At 41.4% G+C, this 24,480-nt stretch overlaps 1 protein-coding gene across 2 annotated transcripts in view; it reads left to right on the top strand.

The window, feature by feature from the left end:
* CDS1 (CDP-diacylglycerol synthase 1) overlaps positions 1–24,480 on the top strand; it is a 69,456-nt gene that overhangs the window by 5,078 nt on the left and 39,898 nt on the right. For both annotated transcript variants that reach the window (XM_066233222.1, XM_066233223.1), the window contains exon 2: positions 17,238–17,365. In XM_066233222.1, the coding sequence (XP_066089319.1) occupies positions 17,238–17,365 (128 nt within the window). The remainder of the gene's footprint in view (positions 1–17,237; positions 17,366–24,480) is intronic.

The raw sequence follows: 24,480 nt of genomic DNA, 5'->3' as shown, positions 1-24,480 counted from the left end.
AATGCATCAGGGCTTTGGGAGCCTGAATGAAAGGAAATCGGTTTTTCCTGCCTGTTTGCTCATGGGCCAGTGCAAGACCTTAATAAAGGAATGGGCCACCATTTTTTTGGCTCCACTGTTTCTTTACCATCTGCCCGAATCCAATGTGAACCTGCATGGCCATGACAGTGGTAGCTACTGGTCATACAACAAGGAAGTTTTAGTCCTAAAACTCAGAGTGGGTTGTTGAAGCTCTAAATGGATGGAGGGGGCCTGAGCAATCGTAGGTGAAGCTAAAACCTGATTTAGCAGAGCAGAGTGGGAGGAATGGAGGTTGTAAAGCCAGTGGCTAGGGCCACCATCATAGCAGCCGCCTGGCCCATGCAGGTTCACATTGGATTCGGAGAGTCGGTAAAAAAACAACGGAGCCAAAAACTGGTGGGCCATCATCTTTAATCCTAGCTTGCACCTGGCGGGCAAGTAAAAACACACACTGGGCTCCAAAACCCACTCACATTCAGTGCTCAGAAAGCTACTGACTTGTCTGAGTTTCCTAGGATCAAAGGTTTCTAGCTCACCAGACTTATTCACCTCTGTTCCCCATCTCCTTCCTTCTCCCTGCACAAACTCTGCACAAACTGGCCTCTCACTCAACACTCCGCCATCTTGGCTGCTTCTCCTGGCCTCCTCCACGTGGCCTTTCTCTGGTCTCTGCTCTCTGCTCTCTAATGCTAATCTCAGGAACTAAGAGCGCAAGCTCCTGTTCTGCCCCCCTTTTATAGTGTAGAAATCAAAACATTTTAATCCAATATACAAAATAGGGAAGTCTCTACTATAAAGTCACTTATCTGAGACATGATGGGATTGCATCAAAAAGGGTGGGAAAGGCTTAGTCCTAAAACCAAGCCCCAGGCTACAAGGATCCTGCCTGCCCACAGCCTGCCCCCAACACACATTAATATCACCTGGGCGACGGCTTCTGTGTGGGCAGCACCATCTTTAACAAAGTGAGCATAATATATTTTATCTGCCCAACAGAGATGCACGTGGAAGTTGTGGTCGATAAAGGGAAGCACACATTGCAGTGGTGTCCCTGCTGTGCTTGTTTATGGGGTGGCTTCTTTGATACAGTTTTTGAATTGTGAAGTTGAGGGTGAAAGAATCCAGAAGTCAGTTAATTTCTGTCTTTCCCCATTTGAGATGTACATAATTTCTTTCATAAATACTCTAGTATTGTTAAAATAAACTTTTTAATTTTTGAACTTGTGTTTTTATAAAGTCTTCACATTTTGAAACACTTCACTATGGGTTGTCTTGGGCTCAGCTGTAGGTGTAGTAACACTTTCTATAGTTTTTACATACACCTAGGCCATTCATAAAATACTATTATTTAGATCTAGACTTCTGTAATATAATTTTATATTATATTACAGAATATAATATATTCTGATACTCCTGATTGTTGATTGATTGTTAGCCAGTATTACCACCTAAATAATTTTCCATCATTTTTTCATCATTTGCAACTGTTGGGCAGATAAAATATATTATGCTCACTTTGTTAAAGATGGCGCTGCCCACGTGGAAGCCTGTCGCCCAGGTGATAATATTAGTTGCCCTTCTTGCTTGGGATGGGTGTGATTATGTTAATATGTGTTAGGGGAGGGCTTTTGCACCAAAAGGTTTTAAAAGAGATCATGTTGTTCCGGGGAAGAGTGATTACGTTCTAGGAGGAGCCCATGCTAGAGAAGAGAAGAGCAGAGAAAGGCCACGTGGAGGAGAAGAGAAGCAGCCAAGATGGTGGAGCGCTGAGGGAGAAGGGAGTTTGTGCAGAGAGAAGGAGATGGGGAACAGAGGTGAATAAGGCTGGTGAGGTAGAAACTTTGGATCCTAGGAAACTCATAAGTCAGTGGCTTTGGGAGCCCTGAATGGAAAGGGAAGTGTTTTCCCACTGTGTGTATTTCTTGCCCGCTGGCTGCAAGCTAGGATTAAAGCTAATTGCCCACCAGTTCTTGGTTCTGTTGTTTCATTACCACAGGGGTAGTCAACCTTTTTATACCTAACACCCACTTTTGTATCTCTGTTAGTAGTAAAATTTTCTAACCGCCCACCGGTTCCACAGTAATGGTGATTTATAAAGTAGGGAAATAATTTTATTTTATAAAATTTATAAAGCAGAGTTATAGCAAGTTAAAGCATATAATAATAATTACTTACCAAGTACTTTATGTTGAATTTTCACTGTTTGGCAGAATAAATCTTTATAAAACAAGTTACTATAGTTAAATTGTTTTATTTATACTTTGGTTGCTCCGCTACCACCCATCATGAAAGCTGGAATGCCCACTAGTGGGCTGTAGGGACCAGGCTGACTACCACTGCATTACCGTCTGTTCGAATCAAATGCGAACCTGCATGGGCCAGGCTGCTGTGAGGGTGGCTGTGGCTACTGGCTTTACAGCAACATATTTATTTTATTATTAAACAACATGTTTTAAATGCTGGCTCCCCAGATATCATTAACCAACCAACCGGTAAGATAGAGTTGAGTTTATGGCATTGTGTGGGGAAGGGAAGAACACTTTAGCAGAGCTTTGGCAGAGTCTTGGAGGAATAAAGGCAAAGTTGGATCTTACTGAGAATTGGAGGAAAATTCTTGGCTCTTTCAGTGGAGAGACTTGATTAGGAATGGTTAAGAATCACAGTGTAACAGTTTTGGATTAGTGGCAATAGCAAGGCAAAGAGGAAGCTTGGTCGATGATGAGAAGAGTTGATGTGTCCTCTTTCACAAGTTCTCCTGATGAACCAAGATCTCCAGAGCAAGTCTCCAGGAATAGCATAGTTATGCTAACAAGTCAGTCAAATTCTAAAGTCATGTTAATTTAGGTTGTAAACTGTGGGAGTGAGGGTAGGTATGTCTTTCTTATGTCTTTAAAGTATGTTTTACATTTATATACTTGAGACTTTTAAAGAATATTCTGGTGTTACCACATGAATTTTTACTTAATGTTTATGATCTCAACTTTAAGCAATATAATTTCTTAAAATTTTGAGAAATTTTACTATAGAATGCCATCAGCTATATCAAGCTTTGGATGCAATGGACTTTTTGATGCAAACAATATTTTTTGTTTGTTAGAAATGTACTAGGAAAAAGTGGGACAATTTAAAGTGGTACTACTCTAGAGAGTTATCATGTAAATAAATTATAAAGTAAATATGTATAGCATTATTATTCTTTGTATTTACTTTAAGCATTTTTGTAAAACAGACTTTCACATGTTTTTTCATGGTTAGCACAGTGAAATACCAAGGTTTTGTGTGTTTGTTTTTCTTTATTTCGTGTTTAATGCATGTGTTAATTCAGCATGAGGGAAGTATGTCATTTAAAAATTTACACTGACCTGTGGTGGCACAGTGGATAAAGCGTCAACCTGGAAATGCTGAGGTCGCCAGTTTGAAACCCTGGGCTTGCCTGGTCAAGGCACATATGGGAGTTGATGCTTCCTGCTCCTCCCCCTTCTCTCTCTCTCTCTGTTTCTCTCTCTTTCTCCCTCTCTCTCCTTTCTGAAATGAATAAATAAAATAAAAAATAAAAATAAAAAAATAAAAATTTTCAGACATATTTCACAAGGTTTAGCTTGGTTCTGTGCATTCAGTAAATGCTTGTTGGGTGTCTATTATATATATGTGTGTACTATATATAAATGTACATTTTTTTTATTAACTGAGAAGAGGGGAGGCAGAGACAGACTCCCCCCACATGCACCTTGACCAGGATTCACTTGGCAAGCCCCTACTAGGCAATATTCTGCTCTGCTGGGCAGTAGCTCTGTTGCTTGGCAACCAAGCTATTTTAGCAGCTGAGGTAGAGGCTATGGAGCCATCCTCACTACTCAGAGCCAACTTTGCTCAAACCTTTTGAGCCATGGCTGTGGGAGGGGAAAAAAGAGAGGGGGTGGGGTGGACAAGCAGATGTTCGCTTCTCCTGTGTGCTCTGACTGAGAATCAAACCTGGGACTTCCACATGCTGGGCTGACCTTCTACCGCTGAACCAATCTGCCAGGGCTCTATTATATTTGAAGTTCTGATTGAATGTCACCCTTTTGTGGTTCTTTCTATATTTGAGAAAAGAGGTGAGGCCAGGATTTGTTTGTCACTATAATTTTAATTTTGAACACCTCAGAATTTTCTCCTTGTCAGTGGAATAAAGATAAATAGTTTATTGTTTACAAATTTGAATTTCTTTAACAATTTTTTAAACAAGGGAAATACCCTTAGTTTACACATGAGAAAAAGGTTTGAAAACTGTCAACATAAGAAACGTCCAAATCTGTAAGAGCTTTTATGAGTTGATTTGAGTGAAACTGATGACATTGCCAGGAAGCAAAATCTCAACGAATTGAGAATGGTTTCAGAAAATGGCAGATTTACATCTTATTTTATATGTTACAGTCAAAGGAGGAAGCTTAAAGGAGTTACATGAAATTCATTGGTGATGGATTAGGAATGCGGGAAGGAAAATCTCTGGGATCAGATAAAAAATAAAGCAAATAGATACATACATTACTTCTTTTACATTGGTGGGTATGGAATAGTTAACAGTTAATAATTAACATGATAACAATAACAGTGAAGGGCTCTGTGGTCTTCTGCTCTGGTGGGAGGCTGTGCCCTGAAGGGTCTGAGAAAAGGAAGTTACCCTGACATTCCAAAGGTATGTTAATATAGATATAAAAAGATGACAAACTTGCTCAGTTAAGGTAAAAACTAATGTTTTTCAAAAAAACGATACTGGCCTAGGACATACCTACCAGCCATGAACTGCTTTTAGTTAGAAAGTTGTGTTTGTTTTTTGTTTTTGTTTTTTTTACATTTTATTTATTCATTTTACGGGGGGGGGGGGGGGGGGAGTAGTTAGAAAGTTTTAATTTCAGTCCACCCTATCTGATTACTTTAATTCTCTGAGTTTGTACTGAGCTTGTGTTGGTCAAATAACTTTGTAAATATGATATATATGTTTGCTTGCTTATATAAATATTTTGCATTTGGTATGGGGGACAGGCTGTACACAGGCAGGGTTGTTATAGCCTAAAGCTTAGTTTTAAGACAGCCTTTCCCACCCTTTTAATATATACTAAGATCTTTTCAAATATCAATTGTTCATAAATCTGCGGATTTATTTCCGGGTTCTCTGTTCTGTTCCATTGATCTATATGCCTGTTCTTCTGCCAGTACCAGGCTGTTTTGAGTACAATGGCCTTGTAGTACAACATGATATCAGGAAGTGTGATACTTCCCACTTTATTCTTCCTTTTCAAGATTGCTGAGGCTATTCGTGTTCTTTTTTGGTTCCATATAAATTTTTGGCATATGTGTTCTATATCTTTGAAGTATGTCATTGGTATTTTAATTGGTATTGCATTGAATTTATAAATTGCTTTGGGTAATATAGACATTTTAATGATGTTTATTCTTCCTAACCATGAGCACAGTATATGCTTCCACTTGTTTATAACTTCCTTGATTTCTTTTATCAATGATTTATAATTTTCCAAGTACAAGTCTTTAATCTCCTTGGTTAAATTTATTCCTAGGTACTTTATTTTTTTGGTTGCAATAGTGAAGGGGATTGTTTCCTTAATTTCTCTTTCTGACAATTCATTGTTGGTATATAAAAATGCCTCTGATTTCTGAGTATTAATTTTATATCCTGCCGCCTTGCTGAATTCATTTATCAGGTCCAGTAGTTTTTTGATTGAGACTTTAGGGTTTTCTATATACAATATCATATCATCTGCAAATACTGATAGTTTTACTACTACTTTTCCAATTTGGATGCCTTTATTTCTTCTTCTTGTCTGATTGCTGTGGCTAGGACTTCCAGAACTATGTTGAATAAGAGTGTGGTGAAAGGGGGCACCCCTGCCTTGTTCTTGATCTTAAGGGGATTGCTTTTAATTTTTGCCCATTGAGTATGATGTTGGCTGTGGGTTTGTCGAGAGTAAAGACAGCCTCTTTAACAAATGATGTTGGGAAAATTGGAGAGATACCTGCAAAAAAATGAAACTAGACCACCAACTTACACCATTCACAAAAAGAAACTCAAAATGGATTAAAGACTTAAATGTAAGCTGTAAAACCATAAAAATTTTAGAAGAAAACATAGGCAGTAAGCTCTCTGACATCTCTCACAGTAATATATTTGCCAATTTATCTCCACGGGCAGTGAAATAAAAGATAGGATAAACAAATGGGACTATATCAAACTGAAAAGCTTTTGCACAGCTAAAGACAATAAGAACAGAATGAAAAGACAAACTTCACAATGGCAGAACATATTTGACAATACATTTGATAAGGAGTTAATAACCAAAATTTATAAAGAACTTGTAAAACTCAACACCAGGAAGATAAACAATCCAATCCAAAAATGGGCAAAAGAAATGAATACACACTTCTCCAAAGAGGACATACAGATGGCCAATAGGCATATGAAAAAATGCTCAACATCACTAATCATTAGAGAAATGCAAATTAAAACCACAATGAGCTATCACCTCACACCAGTGAGAATGGTGCTCATCAACAAAACAACACAGAATAAGTGCTGGCAAGGATGTGGAGAAAAGGGAACCCTCCTGCACTGCTGGTGGGAATGCAGACTGGTGCAGACACTGGAAAACAGTATGGAGATTCCTCAAGAAATTAAAAATGGAACTGCCTTTTGACCCAGCTATCCCACTTATAGGAATATACCCCAAGAACACCATAGCACTGTTTCAGAAGGAGAAATACACCCCCATGTTTATGGCAGCATTGTTCACAATAGCGAAGATCTGGAAACAGCCCAAGTGTCCGTCAGTGGATGAGTGGATTAAAAAGCAGTGGCACCTATCTACAATGGAATACTATGGGGCCATGAAAAAGAAGGAAATCTTACCTTTTGCGACAACATGGATGGACCTGGAAACTATTATATTAAGTGAAATAAGCCAGGCAGAGAAAGAAAAATATATGACCTCACTCATTTGAGGAATCCAATGAACAATGTGAACTGAGGAACATAATTGAGACAAAGGAGGGATCAAAGGGACCAGAGGAAAAGAGGACAGAGGGAAAGGGGGTGATAGGATGGGATAAACCTGAAGGGAAGGGGGGAGGGCACTATGGAAGGGGGGCAAGGGAGATGTTGAGGGGAATACAGGGGAAGGGGATGCATTTGGGGCAACACTAGAATCTATGTAAGCACAATAAATTAATATCAATTAAGAAAATTTAAAAAAACTAAGATCTTTTAAAAACTAAGCTTTTCCCCACACCTTTGTTGCATGATGTGGTGCATTCTCATGAGGAATCCCATTATGCCTCAGATAAGTGACTTTGTATCAGAAAATTCCTTATTTGTATATTGGGTTAAAGGTTTTGATTTCTAAACTATAAAATGGGGTAGAGGAGCCCATGCTGGAGGAGAGCAGAGAAAGGCCATGTGCAGGAGAGGAGAAGCAGCCAAGATGGCTGAGTGCTGAAGGAGAAGCCAGTTTGTGCAGAGAGAAGGAGATGGGAAACAGAGGTGAATAAGGCTGGTGAGGTAGAAACCTTTGATTCTAGGAAACTTGGATAAGTCAGTGGCTTTGGGAACCCTGAATGGAAAGTGAAGTGTTTTCCCACTGTGTATTTCTTGCCCACCTGGTGCAAGCTAGGATTAAAGCTAATTGCTCACCAATTCTTGGCTCCGTTGTTTCATTACCGTTTGTCCAAATCAAATGCGAACTTGCATGGGCCAGGTGGCTGTGATGGTGGCCGTGGCTACTGGCTTTACAGCTTGTCAGGTTTATTATGTGGCCCCTTTTTTTATCCACAAAACTTAAAATTTTTTCCCAGTATGTAAGGCCCATGGCCATCACCATGCAGTTTGCATTGAATTTGGGCAGGTGGTAAAGGAACTGTGGAGCCAGAAAATGGTGTGCCATTCCATTTATTAGAGTCTTGCAACAGAGAACAACCAAGCAGTCAGGGAAACCTGCTTCCCTCTCTCAGGGCTGAGGAGCAAACTGGGGAAACCCCTTCTCCCACAAACAATAGAAAAGAAATGGCCCCTCCCAATGGCAGGGAGGCAATCTGCAATCTACAATTGGCCTCCATAAGGGCAAGCACCTGCAGCCTTACATAGAATAGACCAGTGGTTCCCAACCTTTTTTGGGCCACAGACTGGTTTAATGTCAGAAAATATTTTCATGGACCAGCCTTTAGGGTGGGACGGATAAATGTATCACGTGACCAAGACAAGCATCAAGAGTGAGTCTTAGACGGTTGTAACAGAGGGAATCTGGTCATTTTTTAAAAATAAAACATCGTTCAGACTTTAATATAAAAACGGAAATAATGTAAGTTATTTATTCTTTCTCTGTGGACCGGTCCGTGGACCGGGGGTTGGGGACCACTGGAATAGACTACACACGTGGTGGTGCACCATCCTCACACACCAATCAGGCAAAGTACAAGCGAGCAAGCCTAACACACTTGTTTGCTCAAGACAAGGTCACAGTATTTAGAGCTGGTATTTACCCAAAATTTTCTGACTAAAATAATGTAAAGGAGAAATTAGGTATGTGGTCCTAAATTTATAAAATTAGTTAAAATTTACTTAGGAAATTTTCTTTAAGACTTACTATATTGTGTGACTTTTTACCTATTTTGGCCTTTCTGAATTTGTCTAGAAACTTTTAGCTGAAACTTGTAATTCTGTAACTTCAGGCATTTGGATTTAAATCAAACAAAATTATTTCTAGTATTCCCTTGTTTATTTTTTATGATTGATTAGGAGAAAGAATCATTTGTGGGTTCTTTTTGTTGTTTTTTTGTTTGTTTATTTTTTAATGAGAGAGAGGAACAGACAGGGATAGACAGACAGGAAGGGAGAGAGATGAGAAGAATCAATTCATTGTTGCAGCACCCTAGTTCATTGATTGCTTTCTTATATGGGCCTTGACAGGGGTGGGGGGCCTCCAGCTGAGCCAGGGACCTCTTGCTTACCTAGCAACCTTTGGCTCAAGCCAGCAATCATCGAGTCATGAAGCCAGTGACCCCATGCTCAAGCCAGTGAGCCTGCACTTAAGCTGGATAAGTCCTTGCTCAAGTCAATGACCTCAGGGTTTCAAACCTGGATCCTCAGCATCCCAGGCCGATGCTCTATCCACTGTACCACCAGCTGGTCAGGCTCTTTAGTTTGTACTTTATAGCTGTTCACATTTTGATTCATTTAGTTGGGAGATGTTTCAGACTACCGCTTAAATTTCAGGACATATTTTATGAGAATGACGTCACATTTTGAAGTGACTGGGAAAGCAGGGAAACCAATTTCATTAATGACCGATTTGGGCTGTTGGTCATTCCTGAGGTGTGTCAAGCCTAGTTATCTATCTAAATGATTACTTATATTCTTATCCATAAGAAAAGGACAGGTTGTTTCTCATGTTGTGTCTTTGAATGCTTGCTTAAGACTTTGTAAGAACTGTCAAGATTTAAAGCTTTCTTTTAAACAGAGCATTGGAATGCCCAGGAAGAGAGGAACAAGAGTCTAGTACAGAGAGGTGCTCACCCCTTTGGAAACGTTAAGCTGATGTTTATGAACTTGGTGCTAGGGGAGGAGTGCTGCTCTTCTGCTACCTGGCTGTGCTGGCCCTCCCTTTCAGTTGCCAGGGCCTGGCCAGCTCTGTAAGAACTTTATGTGAAGCTGCGGAAGCCGGTCTGATTTCATCATCTGGATGGCTCACGTGGAGCCCAACACCTCGGCCGTTACGGTGGGGATTGCTGCCTATTCCAGACGGGCTATTTGACAATTGTATGGTGCCGAGAGGCAGCAGCTGTTTATTAAGCCTGTCCAATGGTGGGATTCAGCCAGTTCACACCAGTTTGTCAGAACGGATACCTAACTTTTTGTTGACTTTGGTGAACTGGTTGTTAAAATGGCACTTGTAATTAGGGTTCTCTCTTAGGTGGGTGCCTGAGCAGCCACCCAGTGTGGAATCACAAAGTTACATTCCTTACTATTTTTTTTTTTGTAAGGTTTTTTTTTTTTTTTTTTTTTTTTTTTGTATTTTTCTGAAGCTGGAAACGGGGAGAGACAGTCAGACAGACTCCCGCATGCGCCCGAATGGGATCCACCGGCACGCCCACTAGGGGGCGAAGCTCTGCCCACCAGGGGGCAATGCTCTGCCCACCAGGGGGCGATGCTCTGCCCCTCCGGGGCGTCGCTCTGCCACGACCAGAGCCACTCTAGCGCCTGGGGCAGAGGCCAAGGAGCCATCCCCAGCGCCCGGCCATCTTTGCTCCAATGGAGCCTTGGCTGTGGGAGGGGAAGAGAGAGACAGAGAGGAAGGGGGGGGGTGGAGAAGCAAATGGGCGCTTCTCCTATGTGCCCTGGCCGGGAATCGAACCCGGGTCCCCCGCACGCCAGGCCGACGCTCTACCGCTGAGCCAACCGGCCAGGGCCCTTCCTTACTATTTTTTAACACTCATCTGCACAACAACAAAAGTGCCTATAGTAATGTTCATTCTGTCTGTAGGTGAAAAAAATTGGAAGTGAGGACACCAATAAAGAGGCAATATGGAAATATCTTAAGTAACAGTTTTATTGATTTTTTGCCAGGTATTTTTAATATGTTTTCATTAATATTTTAAAACTCTTATAACAATCTAGTTTATTGTTTTTTTAATTATTAAATGCATGAAATAGTAAACTACTTTTTGGTATATTGCTTTTTTATACTTAAAATGGTCATTAGGGCAGAGAATAGATTGTTAAATTATTTAATCCCACCACTGAGCCTATGAGGCTTAGCATTTTACGTTGAAATAAAAAATCAAGATCTGGCCAACAAAATTAGAATCACATCTCTTTCAAGGTTTTGGTTTTTATTTTATTTTCACCCCCTACTGTGTTTCTGCGTTGAGACCTTAAACAATTCTGGCACACCACTCCTGGGTAGAGTTCAGTGCACATGATACCCCTGGAATTCTGCATGTGGTAGTATAATAATTTATATTGTGGTTAATAAGTATGGTATCAGTACAAAAGGATCATGAAGGAACCCCCATGGGCACCTAGGTAATCACAGATTGAGTTTTAGTCTCAATATTTCCTTCCCTGATAGGTTTATATCATATTTGTATATCTAAACAGTATAAGCTTTGAATTTTCTTCTGAATATTTTACTATAAAAGCTTTTAATAACAGAAATATTAAAAGGTTAGTACAATGATCATCAGTGCATACAGCACTTATATTTAACAACTGTGAAGAATTTGTCAAATTGTCTTTGTCTTGCCATATATATATATTATGTATATTTGTGTGTGTGTGTGTGTGTGCACAAACATTTTGTTGGTGCACCATTTGGAAATAAGTTGCAGATATCATGGCCTTTCACTCCTAATATTGCCATATTTTTTTATTTTTTTAAAGATTTTATTTACTGATTTTACACAAAGGAGGAAGAGAGAGGCGGGGAGGAGTGGGAAACAACTTGTAGTAGTTGTTTCTTGTATGTGCCCTGACCAGACAAGCCCGGGGGTTGTTTGTTTGTTTTTGTATTTTTTGAGTTGCTTTTTTTTTTTTTTACAGAGAATCAAAATGAGTGACAGATAGGAACAGACAGACAGAAAGGGAAAGAGATGAGAAGCATCAATTCTTCATTGCAGCACCTTAGTTGTTCATTGATTGCTTTCTTATATGTGCCTTGACTGGGGGGCTGCAGCAGAACAAGTGAACCCTTGCTCAAGCCAGCGACCTTGGGCTCAAGCCAGTGACCTTGGGCTTCAAGCCAGTGACCTTGGGCTTCAAGCAAGTGACCAAGGGATCATGTCTATGATCCCACGCTCAAGCCAGTGACCCCGTACTCAAGCTGGTGAGGACGTGCTCAAACCAGGTGAACCCACATCCAAGCCAGGAACCTTGGGGTTTCAAACCTGGGTCCTTTGCATCCCAATCCAATGCTCTATCCAGTGTGCCACTACCTGGTCAGGCCAAGCCTGGAGTTTTGAACCAACAATTTCACCATTCTGTGTCAATGCTTCATCCACTGCGCCACCACAAGTCAGGCTAAATCATGTTGCTTAAGGACTTTATCCTATGGAACCACAGTGCCATTATCATATCTAAAAAAAATTAATTTTCTTACATTCTACAAATGCTCTATATTTTATTTTTTTATTGCTGCCAAAATGTCTATTGGAGACGCCTTTCCCTCCTCCAAGATCCAGTCAAAGTTTACACATTGCATGTTTAATCATTCTCAGTTCATATACTTATTTTTCCCTCTGAATTGGGGCAAGGCAGAAGAGCAGAAAACATTATTTCTCTTAGCCCTGAAAAATCATGTGGGTGAAAATCGCAGGGGGAGCCACACTCATAAAATGCAAATTTGTGATGACAGTAATATTTCACAATTAAACATAACTCTTCAAAAATTTCTAAATTCTTTTGTATTATCCCATGAATTTTGCCTTCAGAGATCTTCCAGATTGGGAATTTTACACTTACATGAATGAAACCATAAGATATAGTACGATTTTAATGTATCAATATCATAGACTTGGGTGTCATCTGAGAAAGATCAAAAGGAGCCCAAAATTTAGGAGAGTCTTAAAACAGGCCTAGAAATCAAATAGGATTTGAATATTGTAGGTCACATTAAGAATCAGCCAAAAATGGTAAGAGCAGTGGTGGTGCAGATTGAGAGAACCAGCCTGATTCCATTTGGGGACAGAGGGACTTACTGGTCATGACTCTTAGCATATACTGACCGAGCTACTGGTTGTAGGTATGACCATGGTGGGTGAGACTCTGGTGGGTGGGCTAGAAACCTGAATATGTATCCTGTGAACTGAGGCAGAGGCAGACTGCCTGAGGGACTTGCAGGAGATTAGCAAACTGGGCTGAGAGGTTCTGAATTTAGTTTCTGATTGCTACTGGAACAAATCAGCACTAACACTGTCTTACAGTTCTGAAGGTCAGAAGCCCAAAATGGGTCTCATTGGGCTAAAATCAAGAGGTTGTCAGGGCTGTGTCCTTCTGGAGGCTCTTGAGGAAATGTCATTTTCCTACTGTTTCCTAGCTCCTACAGGCTGCGTGCATGCCTTGGCTTGTGGCCCCTTCCTTCACCTTCAAAGCCAGCATCACTCCAGCCTCTGCTGCTTTCATCACATCTCTGACACTCCTGTCTTCTTTTTCACTTTTAAGGACTCTGTGATTATATTAAACTATCCTGGATGATACAGTATAATCCCCCATCTCAAGGTCAGCTGATTAGCAAACTTAATTCCATGTTATTTTAATTCCCCCTTGCATTGTGACATAACATATTCACAGATTTCTGGATTAAGACATAGACATCTTTGGGTGGAAGCTTCTTCTGCTTATGACAGGTTCCCTTAAGTAAGATTTTCTAGAAGTGATATCTAAGCTAAGACCTTAAGGATAAATGCTAGCCAGGAAAGCCAGGCTCCATGGAGGAAGAGTGTTACAAACTATAAAATGTAGAGAGGTTAAGACCATTTTTAGTCTGGGGAGTGCAGGAAGTTCAGTTCTGCAGAGGATGAAGTGGCGGTGGGTCTCCTGGGAGCAGTGGCCAAAGAGGAAGAGGTGTTGGATTTGAGCAGTGGGAAGCCCACAGAAGATTTTAAATGGATGATTGTACTAATCAGGTTTGCCTTTATTAAGGCATTTTATTTATTTATTTATTTATTTTTTATTATTATTTTTTTGTATTTTTCTGAAGCTGGAAATGGGGAGAGACAGTCAGACAGACTCCCGCATGCACCCGACCAGGATCCACCTGGCACGCCCACCAGGGGCCACGCCGGCACGCCCACCAGGGGCCACGCTCTGCCCACCAGGGGGCGATGCTCTGCCCCTCCGGGGGGTCGCTCCTCCACGACCAGAGCCACTCTAGTGCCTGGGGCAGAGGCCAAGGAGCCATCCCTGCTCCAATGGAGCCTTGGCTGCGGGAGGGGAAGAGAGAGACAGAGAGGAAGGAGAGGGGGGTGGAGAGGCAAATGGGCGCTTCTCCCATGTGCCCTGGCCGGGAATCGAACCCCGGTCCCCGCACGCCTGGCCGACACTCCACCGCTGAGCCAACCGGCCGGGGCCTAATAAGGCATTTTATGTGCTGCTGATGCATGTTGGGTTTCGTGGGTCCCTGGATTGGAATCCACAACAGTGTAATGCCTGATCAGAATAGTGTGGTGGTGCACTGGCCCATCCACTCACCTCTTTTCTCAGTGGGGAATAGAGCAGAGCAATAGTGAAGAGTTTAGAGGACTAAGCTTTTCCTTTTAAATTCAAATTAGGAAAAGATAGAGAGGCTGGATTAATCATAATCATTAAGCAAAGGATAGGACCATAGAGCTCATCCCTGAGATAATCAGATTTCTCTCTTAGAAATTAACTCTGAGTTCCATCATCACAGAGGTCTTGAAGACTCCTGCACCCTGCTCCACATGGTTGACTCACTAGTTGATAAATCAGCTTAGTCCTCCTCCCCAGCATGGCTAGAGTTCTGTCTTCTGTTCACTTCCTGTTCCGGGAGAAAGAGAAGAAATCTGTGTCTATATGGAAACAAAGAAAGAACAGAGAGAAAATGCTGGAATTGGGAATCTAACCTACTGTGCAAGTAAGGACTATTTAGCTTCGAATTTTTTTAAAAAGCCTTCTCCTTTTAAGTACAGAACTATGTGTCACTTGAGGGTTTTCTTTTTCTTGGTTGCCATTTTTTTTTTTTTTTTTTTGTATTTTTCTTTTTCTGAAGCTGGAAACGGGGAGAGACAGTCAGACAGACTCCCGCATGCGCCCGACTGGGATCCACCCGGCACACCCACCAGGGGCGAAGCTCTGCCCACCAGGGGGCGATGTTCTGCCCCTCCGGGGCGTCCTTCTGCCGCGACCAGAGCCACTCCAGCGCCTGGGGCAGAGGCCAAGGAGCCATCCCCAGCGCCCGGGCCATCCCTGCTCCAATGGAGCCCTGGCTGCGGGAGGGGAAGAGAGAGACAGAGAGGAAGGAGGGGGGGTGGAGAAGCAAATGGGCGCCTCTCCTATGTGCCCTGACTGGGAATCGAACCCGGGTCCCCTGCACGCCAGGCTGACGCTCTACCGCTGAGCCAACCGGCCAGGGCTCTTGGTTGCCATTTTAATGTTGAGTTAGGTACAGGAATCAGTGTGAACCTCGAGGGACCTGCAGTGGGGAAGCTGACCATAGTTGTCTGACTCACTTTTGAAGGGACCCACGTATAAAAAGGGGTGGGAAGTGTGAGCAATGTAATAGATTATCCTTTGTTAAATTCTGAGTCACAGCTTAACGTCATTAGTTTAGAGACTTTTCTTTGGAACCACCGTCTTGAGGGGACTGGAGCCCGTGCCACGGTCCAGTGTTTTCAGTATCCAATATTGGAAAGCACCTCCCTCCTCTCTCCCTGACCACTGGTTCCCGTCACTCTTCAGAAGTCACCATGAGCGATAGATACATGAATTACAGTAAACTGACCATACCCTATGCAATTTGATAAGTTTTGACATCTGTATATACCCATGAATTCGTTACTGTAGTCAAGAGAATGAATATAGCCTGACCAGGTGGTGGCGCAGTGGATAGAGCGTCGGACTGGGATGCGGAAGGACCCAGGTTCAAGACCCCGAGGTCGCCAGCTTGAGCGCGGACTCATCTGGCTTGAGCAAAAAGCTCACCAGCTTGGACCCAAGGTCGCTGGCTCCAGCAAGGGGTTACTCAATCTGCTGAAGGCCCACGGTCAAGGCACATATGAGAAAGCAATCAATGAACAACTAAGAAGTCGCAACGCGCAACGAAAAACTAATGATTGATGCTTCTCATCTCTCCGTTCCTGTCTGTCTGTCCCTCTCTATCTCTGCCTCTGTAAAAAAAAGAAAAGAGAGAATGAATATACCCATCACCACCAAAAATTTGCTTCTGTACTTTCATAATTTCCTCCTTACTCCCAGATAACCACTGATCTGCTTTCTGGCAGTATCGATGAATTTGTATTTTCTAGAATAGTATGTAAATTGCAGTACTAAGCATAGAGGTAGCATATACACATATACATGCATCTATATATATGGACATTTTGTCTGACTTTTACTTACTCAGCATAATCCTTTTGACATTTATCCCTATTGTGTGCATCCCGAGTTCACCTCATTTTATTCCATTGTATGAATGTAGCCCAATTGTCCTGTTCCCTGTTGAACATTCGAGCTGTTTCCATACTGGAGCTGGAAATAAAGCTGCCCTGAACATTTGTATGCCCATATACTTTTATTTCTCTTGGGCAGATATTTAAGCGTGGAACAACTGGGTCATATGGTGGATGTATATGTAGCTCACTTCTTTGACTTCAAAATGGTTGGCATTATATTAAAAGCTTCCATTTTGTGGATAAAGAAACAGTCAAAAGGGGTGGTGAAATTTACTGAAACGTTGGTGCTAATAAGGGCTGTTCGGTTGAGATTCCTGAATGTTCTGAATTCCTAGGTGCTTTCATTCCTAGGATCACGGATCACTCCTGGGCCAATGTTCTGCTCAGTGCTCCATTGGCTTGCATTTACCTCCTGATGTATTCTAACTCCTCTCCTCCCACTGAGCCCCCCAGACTCCCGTTTCCCCCTCTAAAAATCACTTTCCCAAGGTACAGTGATGTGTAGTGCTCTTTACTGAAGGTTGCTTGGGTGAGGTGTGCAGAAGAAGGGAGGACAGGAGTGCAAACTGTTCAATGACAGCATAGCAAACAACTTCAAACTCGAGTTACTATGCTTTATAGATATAAAATGCTGTGCCAGTGTACGATATTACACTGGTCTATGCTTTCATTGTAATAAAATAAAAAGAAGGCCTGTGCAGAGCTGATCAGAATCTACATGGAATTAACACCATGCTCTCCCGTTAAGTCGCAAAAGAATAAATATTTGATTCTTATGATAAATTTCTGATTTAGATAATATAGGAGTTTCTTTTCATGTCTTTTGTATAAATGAATTTTTTATATTGATAGATTTTAGCAAAGATAAACCTTTCCTAACAAGGAAGTACAACAGAGCTCGATAGTCAAGGTAAGTTAATAGTTGTTTCTTTGTTTCAAGTTGTGTAATTGAGATTTGACACAGAGAGCAATACATAAATACATTGGCAAGTTGCGCTGGGTTTTTTCTCCTATTTTACAAAGTGATCTTTTCTCTTTAACTTTAGGAAACAGATATTGATGACAGATATGGAGATTTGGACTCCAGAATAGATTCTGATATTCCAGAAGTTCCGCCATCCTCAGATAGAACACCTGAGATCCTCAAGAAAGCTCTTTCTGGTTTATCTTCAAGGTAATTAGATGAGGATGACTATAATGGGTGTACAAGATAAGTTGTGAGGTTAACCTGGTTCGTGTAATAAATTTCAGTATTTCTAAGTTTTGGAGCTCTAAGAAAGAAGGCTTATATCCATTGTATGTGAGGAACACATACTAGATGTTTAATGTGCATCCTTTTATGTAATCTTTAAAATCTTAAGTATAAGAAAACCAAATCTAAGAAGTTAACTGGTGAAGGTTACAGAATTAAAATGCAGACCTGGGGCCCTGGCCGGTTGGCTCAGCGGTAGAGCGTCGGCCTGGCATGCGGGGGACCCGGGTTTGATTCCCGGCCAGGGCACATAGGAGAAGCGCCCATTTGCTTCTCCCTCCCCCACCCCCTCCTTCCTCTCTGTCTCTCTCTTCCCCTCCCGCAGCCAAGGCTCCATTGGAGCAAAGATGGCCCGGGCGCTGGGGATGGCTCCTTGGCCTCTGCCCCAGGCGCTAGAGTGGCTCTGGTCGTGGCCGAGCGACGCCCCAGAGGGGCAGAGCATCGACCCCTGGTGGGCAGAGCGTCGCCCCCTGGTGGGCGTGCCGGGTGAATCCCGGTCGGGCGCATGTGGGAGTCTGTCTGACTGTCTCTCCCCGTTTCCAGCTTCAGAAAAATACAAAAAAAAAAAAAATGCAGACCTGGGGCCCTGCTGGGTAGCTCAGTTGGTTGGAGCATCTACCGATATGCCCCGAGGTTGTGGATTTGATCCTTGATCAGTGCACATACAAGAATCAACCAATGAATGCCTAAATAAGTGGAACAACAAATCAACATTTCACTCTCTCTTTCTCTTTCTCTCTTTCTCTTTCTTTCTCCTTGTAATCAATTAAAAAAAAAAGATGCGGACCTGTGATTCTGGTCCCAGTTTGTCCAATTTCTGAGGGCAGCGATCTATTTACCACATCGGGCTGCCCTTTCTGGTGCTGGAACATTCAATTAAAAAATTCTATATTCTCTGTTCCCTGTTTTTCAAATGCCAGACAGAACTAGGTCATTCTTTTTCCTTTTAACTAAGTTTTAAATTATTGTGCTAAACCCCACAGTTCTTTACTATTTCATATTTGTGCTATATTTTAAAATGTGTAATTACCATAAAATTTTACCTAATTTTATATTATCCTCTATTGTATGCTTTAGTAATGAAAATTATAAAATTTAGGTAAGCAAAATAAATGTAAGCTTTTATTTTCATTAATATGTAATCTTAAATGTTGGTACGGAATAGTTTTTTCATCTTTTTTGACTGTGACACACAGTAAAAGCTACATTTTACATCACGTTCCAAAAGACATACAAATGTATATATTAATGGCTGCAAAAATATTATGAAGCATGTCTTGCCATTACAATGTGATGCCTCCTAATTTCTTTTCTGTTTAATACTACTCTGTTATTGAATAAAATATGTTGGACATAACTTACTAAATTGATTTTACCCGTGGGTCATAATAAAAAAAAATGGTTTAGTCATATCTAGTAAATATAGTAGGAGGTTTTCTGTTTTTAATTTCTAGGAGATAACTATATTAAAATAAATTGCTTTGAGGCAAAGTTTTTATATTTTTTAACCAATAGAACAGTTTTTTGCTGGCAATTATTAAATGCATGATTATTATTTTAATAGTCATTATCCCAATTGTTTGCACAATAAACGTACCTTTGTTTTAAAATCTTATCAGGTCTATCTCAGGTTTGATAATTTCTCATATTGATTTGCATAAAAATGATGCTGGATTCCTGCATGTCAATAACAATTTCTTAGTTTCTCTCCCTCCATGTAAAGTAACAATAGCAAATAAGAGCAGTAGGTATTTACTGAGCATGTATGATGTGCCAGGCACTATTCCAAGCACTTACATGATTGACTAACTTATTCTCACAGCAACTGAGTAACACCAGTACAGTTGTACACCTATTTTATAAATGAGGAAACTGAGCCACAGAAATTTATATATCAAAGGTCATGTAGCTGGTAAGCAACAGAACCACATTCTGAACCTAGGTATTGTGCTCTATTTATAAAAGAATTGGTTTTAAAAAATGAACTCTAGATCATGGGTAACCAGTCTCAATCTTGTCATGAAACTTCAGTATACAGATTGCACAAGTGTTTCTAAATCTATATCTTACGCATTTTAACCCCTATAGTACCCAAAATGATCTGCTTACAATGATTTACAAGTTGTAGATGTGTATGATTCAAAATACTAATTACGTAAGAGATTTTCATGAATTTCAGAGGAAAACCCCTATCATCCTCCCACCAAGACACTGATATTTAAAATATTGTGGTATTTACTCTGAAGCTTTTTTTTTTCTTGTACATATTGTGTGCGTGTGCGTGTGTGGTGTGTGTATGGTGTAAAAATTACATTGTACTATTTTATTTCCTGACTTTCTATTTTAATTTTCATTTTACAGTGTTAGGAACAAATATCCTTAAATATACTTAAATATTCTTAATGACTGCATCCTATATTTTTTTTGTATTACTGTAGTTCAGTTTACTCAATCCAACAGTTACCACTGGGCATTTAGCTGATTTCTAAATTCTCAGGCTCAAAAACAACTCTGCATTAAAAATTTTTTAAAGGATTTTATTTCATGAATAGAGAGAGAGGCAATGGGGAAGGAGAGAGAAGCATCAACTCATAGTAGTTGCTTCTCATATGTGCCTTGACTGGGCAAGTCTGGGGACCTTGAACCTGTGACCTCAGCATTCCAGGTTGATGTTTTATCCACTGCACCACCACAGGCCAGGCAACATTTTTCTTTATTTAGCATCCAGAATTATTTCCATAGGATAAATGTTTTTATTTTTTATTAAGTGAGAAGCAGGGAGGCAGAGAGACAGAATCCCACATGTGCCCCAACTGGGATTCACCTGGCAAGCCCACTAGGGGGCTGTGGTCTGCGCATCTGGGACCATTGCTCCATTGCTCAACAACCAAACTATTTTAGTGCATGAGGTGAAGCCATGGTGCCATCCTTAGTACCTGGGGCCAACTTATTCAAATGAGCCATGGCTGCAGGAGGGAGAGACAGAGAGAAGGAGGGGGTGGAGAAGCAGATGGTCTCTTCTGTGTGCCCTGACCAGAAATCAAACCTGGGACCTCCATATGCTGGGCCAATGCTCTACTGCTGCTGAGCCACCTGGCCAAGGCTAGGATAAAATAATTTTTTGTACTTTTCCAAAGTGAGAAGTGGGGGGAGGCAGACAGAGACTCCCACATGCGCCCAACCGGATCCACCTCGCATGCCTACCAGGGGATGATGCTCTGCCCCTCTGGGGCGTTGCTCTGCTGCAACCAGAGTCATTCTTGCGCCAGAGGCGGAGGCCATGGAGCCATCCTCAGCGCCAGGGCTAACTTTACTCCAATGGAGCCTTGGCTGCGGGAGGGGAAGAGAGAGATAGAGAAAAAGGAGAGGGGGAAGAGTGGAGAAGCAGATGGGCGCTTCTCCTGTGTGCCCTGGCCAGGAATCAAACCCGGGACTTCCACACGCCAGGCTGATCAATGTTCTACTGTTGAGCCAACCGGCTAGGGCATTAAAAGTAAAATTGCTTGGTCAAGATTTATGCTCACTTTTGAGATTTTAATATATAATGTCAAAAAAATCTTTTTTTAAAAAATGGTTTTGTTGTTTATTTATTCACTTTACCAAGAGAGGAGAGAGAAAGGGGAAAGGCAGTGAGATGTATTAACTCATAGTTGCTTTACTTTAGTTGTTCATTGATTGCTTGACTGGGCAAGCCCAGGATTTTGAACTGGCAACCTCAGCATTCCAGGTCGCTCTATCCACTGTGCCACCATAGGCCAGTAAAAAAAAAATTCTTAACTGTTGAAATTGGAAGGGGCCTGAAAAATCTCCAGTCATTAGGCAAGGTGTCCCAATCTGTTTCTTTTTTTTTTTTTAATTTTTATTTATTTATTTATTCATTTTTTTATAGAGGAGAGGGAGAGACAGAGAGAGAGAGAGAGGAGAGACAGAGAGAGAGAAGGGGGGGAGCTAGAAGCATCAACTCCCATATGTGCCTTGACCAGGCAAGCCCAGGGTTTCGAACCAGCGACCTCAGCATTTCCAGGTCGACGCTTTATCCACTGCACCACCACGGGTCAGGCCCAATCTGTTTCCTGACCTATGTGTATGAATATTCATTAGCTGTTTAAATCTGGCTTTATTTTTTTAGATTTTTAAAATAATTTATTAGTTTTAGTGGTGAGACAGAGAGAGAGAGAGAGAAAGAAATAAGAGAGAAGGGGAGGAGGAGCAGGAAGCATCAACTCCCATATGTGCCTTGACTGGGCAAGCCCCGAATTTTAAACCAGCAACCTCAGCGTTCCAGATCAGCACTTGATCCACTGCGCCACCACAGGCCAGACTGGCTTAATGTTTTAGTGAACCTCTTCTTCAGCTCTGTGTCTAGTTTAGGAGTACCCATCCAGAGGCAGTGCCCCGGATTTTGTCTCTACTTCCCCAGTGGAAATTTGCAAGGTCTAGAGCTATTTTTCATTGTCACAGTGAGACACGGTGCTCCAAGCATCTAGTGGGTAGAGGTCAGGGAGTTGCTAAAAAAAACCTGCAGTCCACAGGACAGCTCTTTACAACCCAGAATTATCAGGCACAAAATGATACTAGTTCTAAGGCTGAGAAACCATAAGAATACCCAGGCGTAGCCTTACTGGTGCTCTTCTATGGGTGCCATCTTCCTTCCTGCTGGGAACTTGCACACCTGTCCACTTTCTCCAAAGGCTGGTAGGTAGACATTCTCATCACTCCCGCTCTTTTCCGAATGGTTCCACACGCTCTTGTCTGTTTTTGAGGAGTGCCTCTGTGTCCCAGTTCTTGGCTCAGGTGAACTGCCTTGCCAGCTCAGGTTCTTGATGACTCATGGTGCTTTTGGCACTATTTTTTCTTTCTTTTTTTTTAAATCTTGTCATTAGTTTTGAAATAAAAAAACACTTAATAGTGGTAGTAACAGTAAGTCATTGTACATATCCAAATTGATTTGAACTAATGTGTAACCACTTCAGATGATCACTTTTAGGGATACTGTTTAATTATAGACTTTGGGAAGTCTCATTTCTGGTTCAGATAGGTCCTGGAGACATGGAACTTGGCTGTAATTCTGATCTACCAATTCTGAGTTCCTTTTTCCAAAACAGTTGGTGAGGTGATGACGTGGATTCAAAATTGAGGCTTCTCAGATGTGATTGTGGCAGTGTGGTAAAGGAAATCGAGAATTTTGAATTCAGAATTAGACCATCCTCTGGTTGTTAGTAACAATGACCTTTTCTTTTTTTTTTCATATACAATGGTTTAAATTTAGTGCTTTTCTCCTGAAGGATAGATGACTTTTTGTTGCTATATCAGTGGATATATGTTATGTTTAAACATGTACTTAACTTTGTATTAGGTATTTTTGGGAAACTTGAAGTTAAAATAAATAAGGGAAGTAAGTCTTCGATCTTATTGGGGGAGGGGAGTTTTTTTCAGAGGGGAAATGTCTATATAAAAGACAACCAGGACCTGGCTGGTTGGCTCCACAGTAGAGCATTGGCCTGGTGTGTGGAAGTCCCGGGTTCGATCCCCAGCCAAGGCACACAGGAGAAGTGCCCATCTGCTTCTCCACCCTTCCCCCCCTCCTTTCTCTCTATCTCTCTCTTCCTCTCCCACAGCCAAGGCTCCACTGGGGCAAAGTTGGCTCAAGCACTGAGGATGGCTTCATTGTGTCTGCCTCTGGTGCTAGAATGGCTCCGGTTGCAGTGGATCAATGCCCCAGATGCGCAGAGCATTCCCCCTAGCAGCTTGCCGGGTGGATGGATCCTGGTTGGGCACATGCAGGAGTCTGTCTGTTTGCCTCCCTGCTTCTTACGTCAAAAAAAATACCAAAAAAAAAAAAAAAGAAAGAAAGAAAGAAAAAAAGACAACTGGACAGGATACGTTTCTCAAGAACCCCAGTTTTCAGGTACCATGAAATTTTTGGATAATATGAAGAGTCATTTTCCTGTTTAATATCTCTGGTTCTCAGCAGTTAACATTCTTTGAATTTCAAAGCCAGGCATGTAACAGAGTACACACGGACATTGGCAGCATGCACCTAGAGGATAATTTCTAAGACTTACGTAGTGTCCTCTTGACTACAAGAGGTTCTTGATAATTCTGAGTCTGAGGATCAGTTCTAAAGAAATGCTCAGTACGTGCCTGGATTTTATGTAAGCAGGTCAGGATTATCATCAGGAGACTGCCTTATGCCCCTTTATTTATCTCTGACCAGCTCTGTGACCTAGCCCAGTTTCCTAATCCATTCATTAATCCATACAGGGTTATATCTGTAAAACTAAATGGAACCTTTCAGCTATAGCATTTTTGACTCTACACACATTTCAGTTTAGTCCCAAAGCTTACAGTCCATGAGAAATGTATGAATCTACATAGTTTGTTAAATAGTAGAGGGAAGTAAAGTTGGGTAAATACCATTTGAGCACCTCATGAAAAATCTTGGAAGCTAGACAAAAGAGTTTGGACTTTAGATCTTGAGTGCAGAAATGACATGATAAGACAGATATTTAAGAAGTATCTGGACTATACAGGAAAGGAATTGAAAGCAGGGAATGCAGTCAATATTTGATAGATGAAATTGGCAAATAATTTCTACTATGAGAAAGAGAATAAAAGCCTTGCTTGGTTATTGTACATATATGTTATTATACTTCAGGTTGAATCCAAATCTCTTATAACATAATTTAAATGTTATCATTTGAATTAATAGAAATCAGAAAAGGCTTGAATAAACAAAACTTTGCTCGAGTATAATGTAAAATATGTGAAGAATGAATAAAATCAGGGGCAGCGATTTTAGATTCAAAAATCATCCTCCATATACAAGTGCAATTAGAGTCATTTTACATGTTCCATACAGCAGCTGCTGACATTTTTCATGACATGACCCCCTAAAGAGTGACAGTAGTTGTACACTGGGCTGAAGTGTGAGGCTCTTGGGAGTGGGGGAGCTGTTGGGCACCCAGGCCCTGACCGGCAGCTGCCCTGGAAATGGGGAGATCAGTTTTCAGCTGGTCGGGAACTAGCTGGGTGTG

Source organism: Saccopteryx bilineata, chromosome 5 (genome assembly GCF_036850765.1).
Source record: "Saccopteryx bilineata isolate mSacBil1 chromosome 5, mSacBil1_pri_phased_curated, whole genome shotgun sequence".
Taxonomy (NCBI): domain Eukaryota; kingdom Metazoa; phylum Chordata; class Mammalia; order Chiroptera; family Emballonuridae; genus Saccopteryx; species Saccopteryx bilineata.
This window is presented reverse-complemented; position numbering and strand designations above follow the sequence as displayed.